The 15,844-nt window shown below is 44.8% G+C and overlaps 1 protein-coding gene across 4 annotated transcripts in view; it reads right to left on the bottom strand.

The window, feature by feature from the left end:
- Nucleotides 1-15,844, bottom strand: part of DAAM2 (dishevelled associated activator of morphogenesis 2) — a 119,916-nt gene that overhangs the window by 38,703 nt on the left and 65,369 nt on the right. For all 4 annotated transcript variants that reach the window (XR_004625486.1, XM_019808644.2, XM_011235615.3 and 1 more), the window contains exons 3-8: nt 10,207-10,296; nt 7,137-7,211; nt 6,623-6,717; nt 3,239-3,572; nt 2,285-2,395; nt 1,024-1,127 (exon numbers count right to left, since the gene is read on the bottom strand). Coding sequence is in view for 3 of the 4 variants with exons in the window: in XM_019808644.2 (XP_019664203.1) it covers nt 1,024-1,127; nt 2,285-2,395; nt 3,239-3,572; nt 6,623-6,717; nt 7,137-7,211; nt 10,207-10,296 (809 nt within the window). In the remaining variant the exon portion in view is untranslated. The remainder of the gene's footprint in view (nt 1-1,023; nt 1,128-2,284; nt 2,396-3,238; nt 3,573-6,622; nt 6,718-7,136; nt 7,212-10,206; nt 10,297-15,844) is intronic.

Below are 15,844 nucleotides of genomic sequence, written 5' to 3'. Positions count from 1 at the left end.
AGGTGAGGCCAAGGCAAAACCAAAAAGAAGCCACCTGTCTGAAGGCCAACACTCTCCTACTTTATATAATCCCATGTCCCTTCCTCAGGGAGGCCAGCCTGGAGTCCCATCACATTATATCAGGCTTTCTCAATTTTGGCACTATTGATATCTGGCGCTAGATTATCCTTGGTTGTGGGAGGCTGATCTGTGAGAGGCAGAAGGTTCAACGGCATTTCTGATCTCCACCCACTAGATACCAGTAGCAGCCCCCACCTTTCAAGTCGTGACAACAAAAATGTCTCCAGGCTTAGCCAAATGTCCCCTGGGGGTAAAATCACCCAGTCAAGGACTATTGCTTTGCCTTCACCAGGGTTCTCATACTGTCCCCATGTCAAACTTCAAAGTCAATCTCTCTCATTTTTCACCCCATCCACTCCCCAACTCCACTTCAAAAGGACCCATCCTGTCTCCCTTAAGACCCAGTGCAATAAAATAGTCTGTACCAATGGGACAGAACCAGAGGGGACAGACAGGAACTTAATTTGAATTAAGGAACACATAGAAATTTAATTGTGCCCTTTAATTAACAAAGGCCTTTATGGCTTCCATTTGGAGTATGGCAATTTCCTTGTTAAGCAAGAGTGCCCTTCAGGATGGTTAGTATTCCTGGTTTCCAACAACTAATACCAGTTAGTGTCCCCCAAGCAGCCAGTCTGAGAACCAAAGAACACCCCCATATGTTTCCAAATGCCCCGCACCCTGGGGAAGTACTGCCACAGTTGAGGACTACTGGGTCCACCCGCCTATAACATCAGAGATGAGAAAGCAGGTCAGCAAAGAGCAGGCAGGGACATGAGTAGGATGTGGGACAATAGGGTGGGAGAGCTGTCCACCCCCCCCGCCAGAGCTGATCCTGAGTTGATACTGGGTATGGCAGGTGGTCTCCAGTGGGAAGGGCAGCCTCCTTGAAAGTTCTGATCATCCCCAGCTGAGGCACTGTCCCCATACATCTACAGCAGGCATGGGTGTCTTTGGCCTTACTTGTCCAGGATGGCATTCTCATGCTGCCGGAGTTTGTCAATCACAGGTTGGATCCCCAGCATCAGGAACTCATACCGTAGATGAAGGCGGAACTCTAGATTATCCTGGGGGGTCACCAAGGGAAGACCAGACTTATTGGCTAGTGGCTCTTCCACAAGAGTCCCCAATGGATCCACTCCAGTCATTGTCCCACTACATCACCTGCAGCAACCCCTCTGGAACTGCCTCAAGTCCAGAGTTCCAAGAAAGGGCAGGAGGAGACACACTTGACCTTGTTATTTACTCCCATTAGGTCTCCTGCCTCACTTCCTTCAAGTCCCTTACCAGTTTTCTCAGCCTTTGGTATCAAAGAATGGCAGCGTAGAGTAATGTAAAACGTAGCTTTGATTTCAGACAGATCTTGGTTCAAATCCCTGCTCTGACACTCACTAGTTTTGTGATTTTGGGAAAGCCTTAGTTTTCTCTTCTGTAAAATGGGAATGATATCACTTATCGACAGGGGTGATATTACATTAAGAATTACCTGATGAAGTATGGTTACCAACTAATCAGAATAGATTAGTATGGCTAGTATTGACAAGGGTGACGTCAGCATCTCGGGGACAGATTGCTCTCCCAACCCACTTCACCTAACTTAACTCATCAGGACTGGTTGCAAGAAAAGTGTGCTGGCAGATAAGAGGGAGAAAATAGAGATCATTAAATTGCCCCTTTTGACCTTGAACAAAGTGACCTTGATTGAGGCATCTGATTCCCTTAGAATTTGGGGAGTTCATCTGCTCTTCAAGTTCTTCTTCAACTGTTGCTATTTTTACACTCTGAGAATCCCATTCTGACCCCACAGTAAGGAAAATCAGAAGCCATACCTCCTAACAGAAGGTGCTAGAGGGCATGACCAGCCAACTCAGAAACCAGTCCAGAAGCAGGTCTTTAGAAAACTCTAGAAAGAAGGGTCTACACTTGCCCTCCTCCCACCGCCCTAAGCCAGCACATAATCCACAATGCTACCCATGCAAGAAACTCCACAAGAACCCCTCATGACAGCAACATTCGTGACAATCTATTCTTTCTCAGCCCCAAGTGATGGAGGCAAGAGTTGATAAAGTCAATCTGAAGACAATGATGCAATGATGGCAGTGGCAGTAGCGCCAACCAGAAGTCTTGGCCCCTTCCCTCTGCTACATCCCCAGGAGGCACTTGCACACACTCCCCCGCAGCCAGAAAGTCCAGGAATGGTAAGAGCAAAGAGAAGATGCCTCACCTCTCCAGCTCCAGCATTGAGGACGGCGTTGATGAAGGACATGATGGCTGTTTTCAGATTCACTTCATCCCGGTACCGGCCCAAACTTCGGTCTAGCTCATTCAGCAGTGTCTGGATGGAAAGGCAGGACAAGAGAGGAAAGGCAGGCTCAGGATTCTATAAGTCCAGCCTCTGTGCCTGTGCTCCCATCATTCCAACTGCCTAGCATGCCCCCACGTGCTTGCTCTACCTAATCTATCCAGTTTACCCTGCACCTTCCTGAAAGCTCAGCTTTTCCAAGGAGCGTCCTTTGCCTCTCCACACCTCAGTCTCAGTCCTGCCACTCACCTCCAGGGCTTAAGTTTATTTTGTAGGGCAGTGCCAAAATGCTGCTTCAGCACCTCAGAGCTGTTTGCAGCTCCAGCTGCTTATAGCTCATAAATCTTCCTGCTCCCTCCTTGACAGCATGGACACTGCCTTTTATGCATCTTCTGCAAAGGGTCAGGGGCCACTTTCTGCACAGAGTAAGTGCTTACAAATGTTTGATGACAGAATATACAAATACCCTATACTGGTGGATGAACCATAGCGTTTATGGTGACAGTTTAGATCTATTGATACTTACTCTACATAAGACAGTTTATACTTACTATCTCATTACTTTTCTGGGGCAGTTCAGGGAGAAGAAAAGAGAAGAGCATGGCCAAGTATCCAGTGCTGTTCTCAGGGTCCCCATAGTAAGTGCTGGCCCAGGCATAGGGCTTAAAATCTTGGCCCCAGCAACTGCACTCAATTAAATTTTTGAATGAGCTGCTGTGATTTGCCAGGCACTGGGCTCAGAGATGTAGAGCCATAGACCAATAATCCAGCCTCAAGGAACCCACGTCTAGTGAGGAGTCCATTTTCCCAGCCAAACCCATATCTCTTAAGGTCCCTTACATCTTTTCTATGTAAGCCCTCGGCTAGACCCCTCACCTGAAAGCGTGTCCGCTCAGCTGCGTACACCTGGTAGTGGAGCATGGCTTGCAGCACCTTCTTGTGGCCGCCAGGCACCAGGCACACGGCGCCCAGGATCTCCAGCACGGCCACCTTGGTCTTGCTGTTCTCTGTGCGCAGACTCTGTGCAATGGTGCTGATGGCCTCCGGCTGTGCCAGCACATGAGCCCGCCCCTGGGAGTTGTTCATCAGAGCCTTGATGCAACCGATGAGGGAGGTGTGGATGCGACTTTCGCAGGTGGCGTGGTCCATGCTCCGGAGGAAATTCAGCAGACAGGTCAAACCATCCAGCTCAATGAAGCGTGTCACAAACCTGTCCAGGCCAGCGCCGTTAGCACAACAGGTATCCCGAATTTGCATATTATTCCGTATACACTTCGCAAATAGTTACCCCAGCACCTGTGTAACACTGTGTCCCACCTCAGTAGACACTTGGTTCATTCAGTGAGTTTATCTAAGGCATTGAAATCCTATCACCCTCACAGGAAACTCGTGCCTTATTTGCACCTTAAATACCGTGCATTTGCAGGTCATTGACTGTGATGCTGTACACGTGAAGGGAATGATCGTGGTAATTATTACTATAATTATCATGGCTGTTAAACCTGAGCATTCATCTCCAGAGAGGATGGGAATTAAGAGAATTACAGTCAGAAGACAAAGAGGACTTCCAGACAGGGGGGCCAGCAGAGTCACTGAGTCACGGCACCAAGGCTGGGGAATGCACTCTTCAAGAGATCCTCAAGAAAATAGCTAAGTCATCTTGAATATTAACAGAAAGCATTAAAAACCATTTAGTTCAGGGGTTCTTAACCTGGGGTCTGTGTTCCCCTAAGGGGTCAGTGGCTAACTTGCGGGGGTCCATAAACTTGGATGGGAAAAAGAAGTTACACTTTTATTTTTGGTAACGTCTACCTGAAATGTATCATTTCCTCCTATGATGAATGTGGGCAATAAACTACAGTGGTATTAGCAGAACCTGTGACTTGTCACCCAAAGAAATCAGCTATTTTCATATCAAATTATAGTTGTTGCAGGTGTCTCAGACTATCATTTCCATTCATCAGCACTTCAAAATCATGGTGGTTGCTAGTTCTTGCTGCTTAAGGCATAAAGAAACACATGAATAGCTATCTCACGAATGTTTCATATTTGGGAACTGTATTTCAGTTTAGTTGGTTCTTTCTTTTCATCTTATCTATTTTATTATTTTAAAACATCATTCTGATAAGCAGTCAATAGGTTTCATCTGGTGCCAAAGTCATCCATGGCACATGGGCTTTCACACACGCATGCACGCAAAGAGACTTAGAACACTCGATTTTTGTAAACAGTAACGACCTAAGGAATGTCATAAATGGAGCTGAGGGAACTGTCGCATATAGTTAATGCATTTGGTCCCAAGTGTATTTGTGCCTTTCCATATTATTATTTTTTAAAGATTTTTTAATTTCTTTATTCGACAGAAATAGAGATAGCCAGCGAGAGAGGGAACACAAGCAGGGGGAGTGGGAGAGGAAGAAGCAGGCTCATAGCGGAGGAGCCTGATGTGGGGCTTGATCCCATAACGCCGGGATCACGCCCTGAGCCGAAGGCAGACGCTTAACCGCTGTGCCATTCAGGCGCCCCGCATTTCCATATTATTATACAAATATGTCTACAAAATGGAATATACTCTCAAGTTGTTAAAATAGGTATTATGTGTTTCTATTATATGCTTTTCCGTATTCTGCAGAATTTCCACCATGACTATGTGTAACGTTTGTAATCAGAACTTTGTTAAGGGAAAGAAAAGTAAATTGAAGTGGGAGACAAACCTGGCAAACCTCCCTCAATCCCTCTCCTTCTCGATGTCCTCATCCTTCCTGCACCCCATTCCCATAAGCGCCCCACCCCCTGAACCACAACTGGAATTAAGGTGCTCCCATTCTGCTGAGACCTAGTTCCAGGCTCCCAAAGTAGAAGCTCGGCCCAGACCACACACACACACACACACACACACACACACACACACACGCACACGCAGACCAGTATGCTGGTAAACATTTAACAACTGGTTCTCTGAAGAAAGAAAAAAAGGATTGATTGTAGTGTTTGCCAATTTCCACAGTATAAATATTCCCAGCATAGCTGATTTCAAGCTATCAATGTGACATCATTGAACCTGGAGTTGGGAAGAGACTCAACATTCATAGTGCAGTTGATCCTTGAATAAAACAGGTTTGAACTGTATAGGTCCACTTATACGGAAATTTTTCAATCAACACAGTACAATACTATGAGTAGATTTTCCTTATGATTTTCTTGCTTATGTTGTTGTAAGAATGCAGTATATAATACGTATCACGTATAAAATATGTATTAGTCAACTGTTCAGGTTATTGGTAAGGCTGCTGGTCAATGGTAGATTGTTAGTAGTTAAGTTTTGGGGGAGTCAAAAGTTATATGTATATTTTTGACTGCATGGGGGTTGGCACCCCAACACCCACCTTGTTCAGGGTCAGCTGCATATCCACCGTGCATATACAATGAATATAAACTCAAGAGCATGTATAACAGTCGAGAGCATACATAAAACTAAAATGTAGTAAGATCATTAGGTAATTAGGGAGTGAAAAGTTTCAAGTATTTATTACTTTTGGTTTTGGTATGATTTATTTAGTTTTAAGTTTATATAACTTATATTCTAATCATAGCTACATTTAACAAGCAGCTTGCAAAACTGCTGATAATTTAATAGTCAACTCCCACAAGCAGCTACAAGCCAGCTCCCAGGCACGAGGAGAACTTGTGGTTCTTGGTCCACTTTGGACCTTTGCGCAGTATGGCCGGGGAAGGGGGAAGGGTCCCTCTTCTCAAAATCATTCTTTTTCCTGGCCTGCACCACTCCTGTACCTGGTGGAATCACCTCCACAGACACCACATCTCCCCCTAGTGGTTGGAGTATCTCTCTCCCACACCGCTCTCCTTCATGGCCGGGGCAGTCATCAGAGCTCTTTCTTACACACCTTGTCCATAAGGCCACCTTCTCTCCCATTTTGTTCTCCCAAGAAGAACAAGTACCTGCCTTCAATTTCTGCCCAGGTAGCTCTTCAGGACTTGAGGTTTATGCCACATTCCTCTGCTCTCTGCCCTGGTCCCTCACAGGCCCAACCTCTGGCAGTCTCCCACCTCTTCAGAGAAAAGGGTTGTAGGAGGCAGGAAGTGGAGCAGAGTGCAGGGAATTCTAGGCGATGCTTGAGGGTGGAGCCGGCAAGGGGACTGGGATGGTTGCAGAGCATTCAGTGAAGCTTCAGGAAGTTGAGGGGGACCACCATGTGAAGGGATGTGTTAGAAAGTGGGAGGGGAAACACAATGAGTCACCTCATGGGCTGTGTCCGGAGAGCGGTCTTCAGGTCTTCCACAACTTGGTTCCTCATCTCTGTCTCTTCCTCATCAAAGACATACAGACTCTGCATCTGAGGTAGGTGGAAAGGGGCGGAAGTCCTGCTGGGCTGCCTGAGCCCCAGCTCCCTGCACCCCCCAGCCCAGGTATGACTCAGGAGCCACCCTTGACTCAGGAAGGGTGGGGCCTCAAGGAATGGATTCCAGTGCCAGACTTCACTTTCCTTATCTGTGGAATGGGGAGAATTATTGGCTCAGCCTGTTTCCCAAGACTGTGTGATATACAAATGGTTAATAAATGTTTAAATGGTTGGGGACCTCTAGAGTCACACAGAGAAGGGAGGGATTATGATTTAAAAATCTCGGGAATAACTGGAAAGCTGCTGATCCCCATTGAAGGGGGTGTAAAGTGCAGGGAAAGATGTGGGAGGACCACTCTCCCCCATAGCTTTTCCGGGGAGGGGGTGAGGGCAGGGGAGGAGCCATTACTCACAGCAGCCATAGAGTTGATGCGGTCGATGTAATAATCAGGCCAGCTGGTTGCCAGTTTGTTGGGGTCCTCCTGCTCCTGGAACAAGAAGAAAGACTGTATGGACCAACTGGCAAGATAGGCCCATGGCCTGAGATCCTCAGGCTCATTTCATGTTAGCAGATTCACTTTCCAGCCCACCCAGACAGGGATAACTTTGAGGAAATTACAAAATCTCTCCAGGCTTCCATTTCTTCCTTGGTAAAATGCAGGTAATGAGCACTGAATGAACACTGACCAGCCAATGACACGGGCAGAAATCACACTGGTATATGCACTTTCAATGAACAATACATATAATTAAAAATAAATTCTTTTTTCCCCTATTATACCTGTTCCCTCTTTATTTGTTTGCTTCTTAAGAAAATATAATTTTGTGTCTGTTGAACCTATTAAAAATCTGTGCTTATATCTTCTACTTCTGGTTGTTCAAATTTTACTTTCTAAAACCATTCTCATTGTGTTTTACAGAAGTGTTGGTTTTTGACAGTTTGGAATTTTAAAAACTTGTTTTTTTCTCTCAGATTGTTTGTATCAGAAGCACTGATATAAAGCATTGTGTGCAGTTCCTTGGCACATGGTAGGCGCTCAGTGAATAGTAACTTTACTAAAAGAGGGAAAGAGACTCCCAAAGCCCTGGGTTTTGGAGAGACTCAGGACGGCTCTGTGCAGCTGGGAGGCAGAGCCCAGAGCACAGGGCCTTTGGCTCAGTCCTCAGCTTCCAAGGGAAATGCTCAGTTCCTTCCCAAGGATGGACAAGAAAATGAGAGTCGGATAAATATTAATGTTGATTGAAGATCTAGCCCTCTCCTCCAGCCGACGAATCTGCTTCTGAGCATTACACACCCTACTCCTTCCTGTCCCCATCCCATTTGGACGTTTCCCTTCACCTGCCTTCTTCTAATCTCCTGCTTTCAAATCTGCACAAAAGCTTACCTCCTCTTCCAGAAGCTCATTGACGAACCACCTGTCTGCCCGCTGAGCTGGACTTTGCCCTGCATCCCTCGGCTATATCTACTCAAGCTTCACAATTTTGTTTTGCAAAATCCAAATTTTAGACCAGTGGGAAAGCTTCCTTGATTTGGTCTTTGTGATTTCACATGGCTGTGTATTAACTCTTCATGACTGAAGCTACCAAACTCTATCTTCTGACCTTGGGGAGGGGATCACAGAACCGAAAACAAATGCACCATCGAATATATACTTTCCTGCCTTTGCCAGCTCATCATTTATCCAGTCCATGTGCATTAAATGAGCACCTACTACATTCCAATCACTGTACTGAGCCCTGAAAGTACTGAGCAACCAGTCAGCCTCTGTCTTCCATAGAAAAGTCTAGCGCCAGAGTCAGGGTGAAATATGCCCTATGGTAAAACTGTCCATAGTGGGCTGTGGAAGCCCAGGGTGGGGGCATCTAACACAGAAGGCTCGTGAGGGGGACTCTGAGAGGACAGTTATTAAAGATTACTGAAGCTAAGACAGGTAGGGAGGGTGTTACAGACAGAGGAAGCACCACATGGCAAGAGAGAGGCGTGTGAAAACGTGAGGGGAGATTACATGTAATTTAGTTTGGAAGGCAGAACAGGCTGTCCTTACGTTTCAGTAAATTTTTTATTTTAGTTGTGTAAGAGATCAACTTATAGGAACTCCATAGTAAACCCATTTGAAAAGTGGAGAAGCATGAGACATGATCAACTACTCCTGAAGTTAATTTTGTCCTCCCTCCCTCCTATGACTTGAACTTTTTTTTTTTAAGATTTTATTTATTTATTTGACATAGAGAGACAGCCGGAGAGAGCGGGAACACAAGCAGGGGGAGTGGGAGAGGAAGAAGCAGGCTCTGAGTGGAGGAGCCTGATGTGGGGCTCAATCCCAGAACACCGAGATCATGCCCTGAGCCGAAGGCAGACGCTTAACCACTGCGCTACCCAGGCGCCCCATATGACTTGAACTTTTTAAAGGTCTTTCTCACAACGAGAGTCCTGGACACAGTGCATAGTATTCTTCAGGTACACAACCCCCGCATCTTGCCACAGAGTCTTGGACTCGTGTTCTAGCAATGGTGCAGCCACCGGCCATGGGATTTTTGGGCGAGTCTGCTGCCTCCCTAGGCTGTCCTTGCTCCATATGCAGAAGAAAGGACTAGACTGAATTGCTTCTCAGCTCCTTCCAAATCTAGAATGGTATAACATCTAATCCTCTGATTTTATAAGGCCATGGAGCCCCAGATGAGACAAATATCCTGGGTGAGGAGAAGAAGAAAAGAGCCATGAACAAATAGGCTCAGGGAACATGAAGGAGCAATGGCTCAGAACTGCCCCAGACCCGTCTGTCCTCTCCCCATGGGGAACAGGGCCTAGCCTCAGGTGCAAGAATAACTGGGTCCTAACTCCCAAACTCCTATACTCTGGGGTCAAAGGAATAAGCTGCTAGCCTGAAAAATGAGAGGGTGGAGGGCAGACAAGGAAGATGGGCAGGCCAAGAAAGAGAGAGGCTAAAATAGAAGGTGGGCAAGAGAGATATAGACAGAAAGATGTGTAAGAGAGACACTGATATGGAGAAAGACCAAAGGAAGCAGAGGGGAGGTGGCAAGATCTAATGAAACCCCCAACTGGAGCCTGGCACACCCCTTCCTCAGGAGGACCATAATTGGGAGGCTGATGACATCTCTTAATGAAGGAGAAGAGAGGGAGGAGAGGGTGGGGAGAATGGGGACTAATGTGTGACCTTGATATACCTGCTGCCTTCTGACACTGAGCTGGAGATGGGTAGGGGCCAAAGATCCGGAAGAGGCCACTCCTGCCCCAAACTGAGTCATTGCAACAAAGGTGCCCCTAGAATCCCATTTCCCTGAGTGTCAGCTCCATGAGAGCAGGGAATTTTTTGTCCTGATTTATTCATGGTCATGCCTCTGACACCTAGAATGATGCTGGCATATAACAAATATCTGTCGAATGAGCGAGCAAGCATAGAGGCAAGAGCTGCCCCATGCTGGGGACCCTGAAGTGGCAGTGGAAGGGGTCAGACATGGCACCTTCTTCTTGCTGCAGTAGATCTGCCATTTCTTCTCCGGAGGTAGTGCAAACACAGCCTCTCGGTTTTTGTCGGTGAGATCCAATTCATCCTGCAAAGACAAGAAATATGTCTGAAACCTAGAGATGGTTGACAGAATATTCAGTGCTACAGGAAATTGCAATTCCCCCAAACCTATCCCTCAGCCTACTGTCTCCCTCCAGAGAGTAGCAAGGTATGATAGGGCAATTCTTCTTCTGCTAGAAATACAGCCCTACACCCCTACCCCAATTCCCTTATATCCACCCAAGACTGGGCTGCTTCTATCCATGCTTCCCTTACTTCCTGTCCACCCCCCACTTGTCTCTACAAATCCACCCCCCTCCTCCAGGCTCCCTGTTCCCTTCCTTCATTGCTTTGCTAGTTCCTAACCCTCTTACCCCGGGTTCCTGGTCTTCCTTGCCTGTCCTTCTTAAGTGTGTCAACATCATAAGTCAAAGCCAGACAAAGCACTCAGTCTACAGATCTAGTTTTTGCCCCCATCCTGCAAATCTCCCTGCACTTTGAGTTTCTCCCCGAGAAATTCTCTGGCTCCCCCTAACCTTAGCATGGTCTCAGCGCAGGCTGAGAAGAGCTGGTGAGGACAAGAAGCTGTGCAACTTTCTTGGCAAAAAGAGTATGCCATGGCAAGGGAGGTTCTGATCTGCTTCCCATGGAGGTGTGCCTGTCAGAAGCAGCCTCTCCACCCACACAAGGCTGGGGGCTCCATCAGGCTAACCCACACTTCCCAAGGAGCAGAATTGGGTAGTTCTGATGTCATCAAATTTAAGGTTGTTCTATAGGCAGCTTGGAGAGACACTATAGGTTTGGCTGTGCTAGATGGCCTCTAAAAAGCTCTTATTGAAGATTTTTCTCCTGTGATTCATGAGCTATGCCAAGGCTCAAAGAAATAGTTAATAGGCCATGGGAAACATAGCCTGCTTTTTGACTCAATTATTGTGAGAGTTTTCTTTCTTTCTTTTTTTTTTTTTAAAGATTTTATTTATTTATTTGACAGACATAGAGACAGCCAGCGAGAGGAAACACAAGCAGGGGGAGTGGGAGAGGAAGAAGCAGGCTCATAGCGGAGGAGCCTGATGTGGGGCTCGATCCCATAACGCCGGGATCACGCCCTGAGCTGAAGGCAGACGCTTAACCGCTGTGCCACCCAGGCGCCCCGAGAGTTTTCTTTTTTTAAATCAAAAGCAGTACTTTCATTAAGACAATAAAGAATACTATTAATAATCTTTATATTTTCAAAAATGATAAACAGTGAAAGTAATATCTAAGAAAGTATAAGGGTCTTAAATATCAATATCTCTTTTCCCTATACTTTTATTTAAGGGAGAACATTGAAGACTTTCTTTCACATAGATCAGAACTGTCCAATAGAAATATAATGTGAGCCAAATATATTTTTAAAAAACTTCTAGTCATAGTAAAAATTGAGGAGGAATTGGTGAAGTTAAATTTAATAATATATTTCATTTAACCCAAAATGTATAAATTTTAATCATTTCAACATGTAATCAATAGATTAAATTGTCAGTGAATTTGAAAAATAAGGAATATAAAGTATAAAAGTCATCAAAATCTGGTGTATATTTCACCCTTATAGCTCCTCTTAGTTCAGACCAGCCGCAACTCAAATATGCAGCAGCCATCTCAGACGGCATATACAACGATAATTTGAAACAATACCCATTGGAACCAAAGACTCCTACAAATCTAATGCTAAACAAAAGTTCTTCCTTAGAATCATTCTCTACATATCCTAGTAACATCCTTAGTCAAAATTCCCAGAGCCCTGCTAAAGTTTCTAGAGTATTTCTTTTTCATGGTCAGAATCAGAAATCAAAAAAATAATAGAGATACATGCACCTTACACTTCCCAGTGCAAACTGCATCTCTTCTTTTGCTTACACAGTTCTACCTGGACTGCCCTCCCTGACCACCCACCCATGGACCCTGGCCTAATTTACTTAGGCTCAAGGTAAGCCTCTTCCAGCAAGCCTTTTATAGCCATTCCCAGGTAAGACCACCTTTCCCTTCCTGAACTTCAGAACAGTTACATTCAAACTTGGATTCTGGTTACTTATGCACCCGTCTTTTCTCACCAGTGGTCTGTCACTAAATCAATGGGTATTTCTTGGTGATTTGGCTCAGCCCAGGTAGCCTATGACTGACAGCAGACCATTCACTCCTTATTGAATCTCCCCTGGTTTCTGCGACAACCACACTCTCTGGCAATCCCTCCTGCTTTGCTTTATGCTTGTCTTGGGCTCCCTTGATGTCCTCATGTCTTCTTCTCTTCTCTCCTACCATCAAATGTTGAGGTCCCTCAGGGAACCATCCTGGGTCCTGGAGTCTCCTTTCTGTATGCTTACCTAGTAAAGACTTCTCAGCCATTCCCAAGGACTGTTACTATCCTAAACTCTCAAACCTGTGCCTCTAGCCCATCAGCTTCCTGAACTCCAGACCCTGAGACCCAATTGCCTCCTGTGCCTATCTATTTTGATGTCCCTCAGGTACCTCACACATTTATGTGGTATCACTATGTGCCAGGGTCTAAGTGTTTAATGTTCTAAGTGCTTAATGTTGACTTATTAAACTTACAACAACCCATTTTACAGATGTGGAAAGTGATGCACAGAGACAATATGCAAACTAAGTTCATCATCCCAGTCCCCTAAACCTGAGTTTCCTCTGGCATGTCCTGTCTTTTACAGGGCCCCAATATCTACCCAAGTCCTCACAGCAGAAACTTGGGTGTTTCCTAATTCCTTCGCATTCCCCAAGCCCAACAAGTCCTATATTTCCTCCTAAATAGCTCTTCAATCTGTCCTCTCCATCCTCACTAATGACATTTAGTCTAAGCCACCATTATTCCTAGCTTGGATTGCACTAAAACCCTCTTCACATCCTACCCATAACCCTTCTTCAGTAGAGTACCCTGAATAGTCTTTTAGAAGACCATCCTGTTTGGTGACTTTCTATCACCCTTAAGGGTGAGTATGAAATCCAGTTATTGTCATCTTCCATGATGAATCCCTAATGGCCCAGCACTTTTCTGACTGGAGACTTTCACATATGCTGCTTCTCCTACTGGGGGCAACCCTCTGTCATTACTATGCAACCCCATTCACCTCTCTAGCCATCACTCTGCTTTTGGGTCTTAGTGGAAATGTCACTCTTCAGGGTGACCATCATGACCCTCAGTTGAAAATTAGGGTAGACACTGCTGCAGGCCCATGAATGTTCCCTTTCCAAACACTCACTACACTTGTCATTACTGTTCAAGATCAGTCTTTCCTTTTAGACTTTACATCCTTGGAGGCAGGGACTGTGACTTCTGGTTCATCACTAAATCCCTGGGACCCCCATAGGGCCCAGAACACAGCAAGCTCCCAAGGAATATTTTTCATTTGTTTTCTCAATGCTAGTCTCAATGCTAGCTCAATACTCAAAACTGGATCAATGTTAGTTTGCTCAGTTTGTTTGCTAATGCTAGTCTCCTTGTAGACAAGACTTGTGTGACTCATCCTTGCTTTTGTCAAAGTACTTTGTAAGGTGCTGGGAAAATTGGACAGCTACATGCAAAAGAATGAAATGTGACCACTCTCTCACACCATACACAAAGATAAACTCTAAATGGATGAAAGACCTCTATGTGAGACAGGAATCCATCAAAATCCTAGAGGAGAACATAGGCAGCAACCTCTTTGACATCACCCACAGCAACTTTTTTCATGACACATCTCCAAAGGCAAGAGAAACAAAAGAAAAAATGAACTTGTGGGACTTTATCAAGATAAAAAGCTTCTGTACAGCCAAGGAAACAGTCAAAAAAACTAAGAGGCAGCCCACGGAATGGGAGAATATATTTGCAAATGACACTACAGATAAAAGACTGGTATCCAAGATCTACAAAGAACTTCTCAAACTCAATACACGTGAAACAAATAATCGAATCAAAAAATGGGCAGAAGATATGAACAGACACTTTTCCAATGAAGACATACAAATGGCTAACAGACACATGAAAAAATGTTCAAATCATTAGCCATCAGGGAAATTCAAATCAAAACCACACGGAGATACCACCTTACGCCAGTTAGAATGGCAAAAATTGACAAGGCAGGAAACAACAAATGTTGGAGAGGATGTGGAGAAAGGGGATGACTCCTACATTGTTGGTGGGAATGCAAGTTGGTACAGCCACTTGAGAAAACAGTGTGGAGGTCCCTTAAAAAGTTAAAAATTGAGCTACCCTATGATCCAGCCATTGCACTATTGGGTATTTACCCCAAAGATACAGACGTAGTGAAGAGAAGGGCCATATGCACCCCAATGTTCATAGCAGCATTGTCCACAATAGCTAAATCGTGGAAGGAGCTGAGATGCCCTTCAACAGATAACTGGATTAAGAATGTGGTCCATATATACAATGGAATATTACTCAGCCATCAGAAAGAACGATTTCTCAACATTTGCTGCAACATGGACGGAACTGGAGGAGATAATGCTAAGCGAAATAAGTCCAGCAGAGAAAGACAATTATCATATGGTTTCACTCATTTGTGGAACATAAGAAGTGGGAAGATCAGTAGGAGAAGAAAGGGAAGAAGAAAGGGGGAGTAATCAGAAGGCGGAATGAAGCATGAGAGACTATGGACCCTGGGAAACAAACTGAGGGCTTCAGAGGGGAGGGGGCTGGGGGAATGGGATAGACTGGTGATGAGTAGTAAGGAAGGCACGTATTGCATGGTGCACTGGGTGTTATATGCAAGTAATGAATCAGGGAACTTTACATCAAAAACTAGGGATGTACTGTATGGTGACTAACATAATATAATAAAAAATTATTATAAAAAACTGTTTATATAGTAAAAAATTAGAAAAATGGGGGACTATTAATTGAAGTAGAAAGATGTTTATGATGTGTTTTTAAGTGAATAAGTCCTGTTAGCATATAGCATATGCAGTATAAGGCCATTTATGTTTGTATATTCACATGTATATGTAAGTACCTTTTATTGCAAATTATATCTGGATGCTGGGATTAAAAAAAAAAGTACTTTGTAAGGAGTCCTGCTCACTAAAGATGCTCAATAAATACTTGCTGAATAAAAGGGCCAAGGAAAGGAACATTTTTCATCCCGTCCTTCTTTCAAAACTCATGTGCTCTGTTCAAGAAAATGTCTGTGCTGTGATAATATAGGAAATATATTTTTTATCTTTGTTCCCAGTTCACAGCATAAAGTTCCCAAATCCCTTGGAATTTTATGAGTGATAAAATCGACAGGAGCATCTTTCGTTTCTGAGACAGAGCTTCTAAATCCCTTGGAATTTCCTGAATGGCAGGAGCCTCTGTTCTTCTAGTGAAGCAACTCTTGGTGGGGCCCTAAATACCTTTACAGGGCTGGTCACCAGAAAGATCAAGCCTTGATTAGAAGCCTAAAATTTTCAGCCCCACTTCCCAAACTCTGGAGAGAGAAGAGAGACTGAAGGTGAAGTTAAAAACCTATCATACCTACCTGATGAAACCTCTATAAAAATCCCTAAATGACAAGGCTCAGAGGGTCTCTGGGTTGGTGACCACTCTCACATGCCAGAGGGAT

The sequence above is a fragment of the Ailuropoda melanoleuca genome, chromosome 5 (genome assembly GCF_002007445.2).
Source record: "Ailuropoda melanoleuca isolate Jingjing chromosome 5, ASM200744v2, whole genome shotgun sequence".
In the NCBI taxonomy this organism is placed as follows: Eukaryota; Metazoa; Chordata; class Mammalia; order Carnivora; family Ursidae; genus Ailuropoda; species Ailuropoda melanoleuca.
This window is presented reverse-complemented; position numbering and strand designations above follow the sequence as displayed.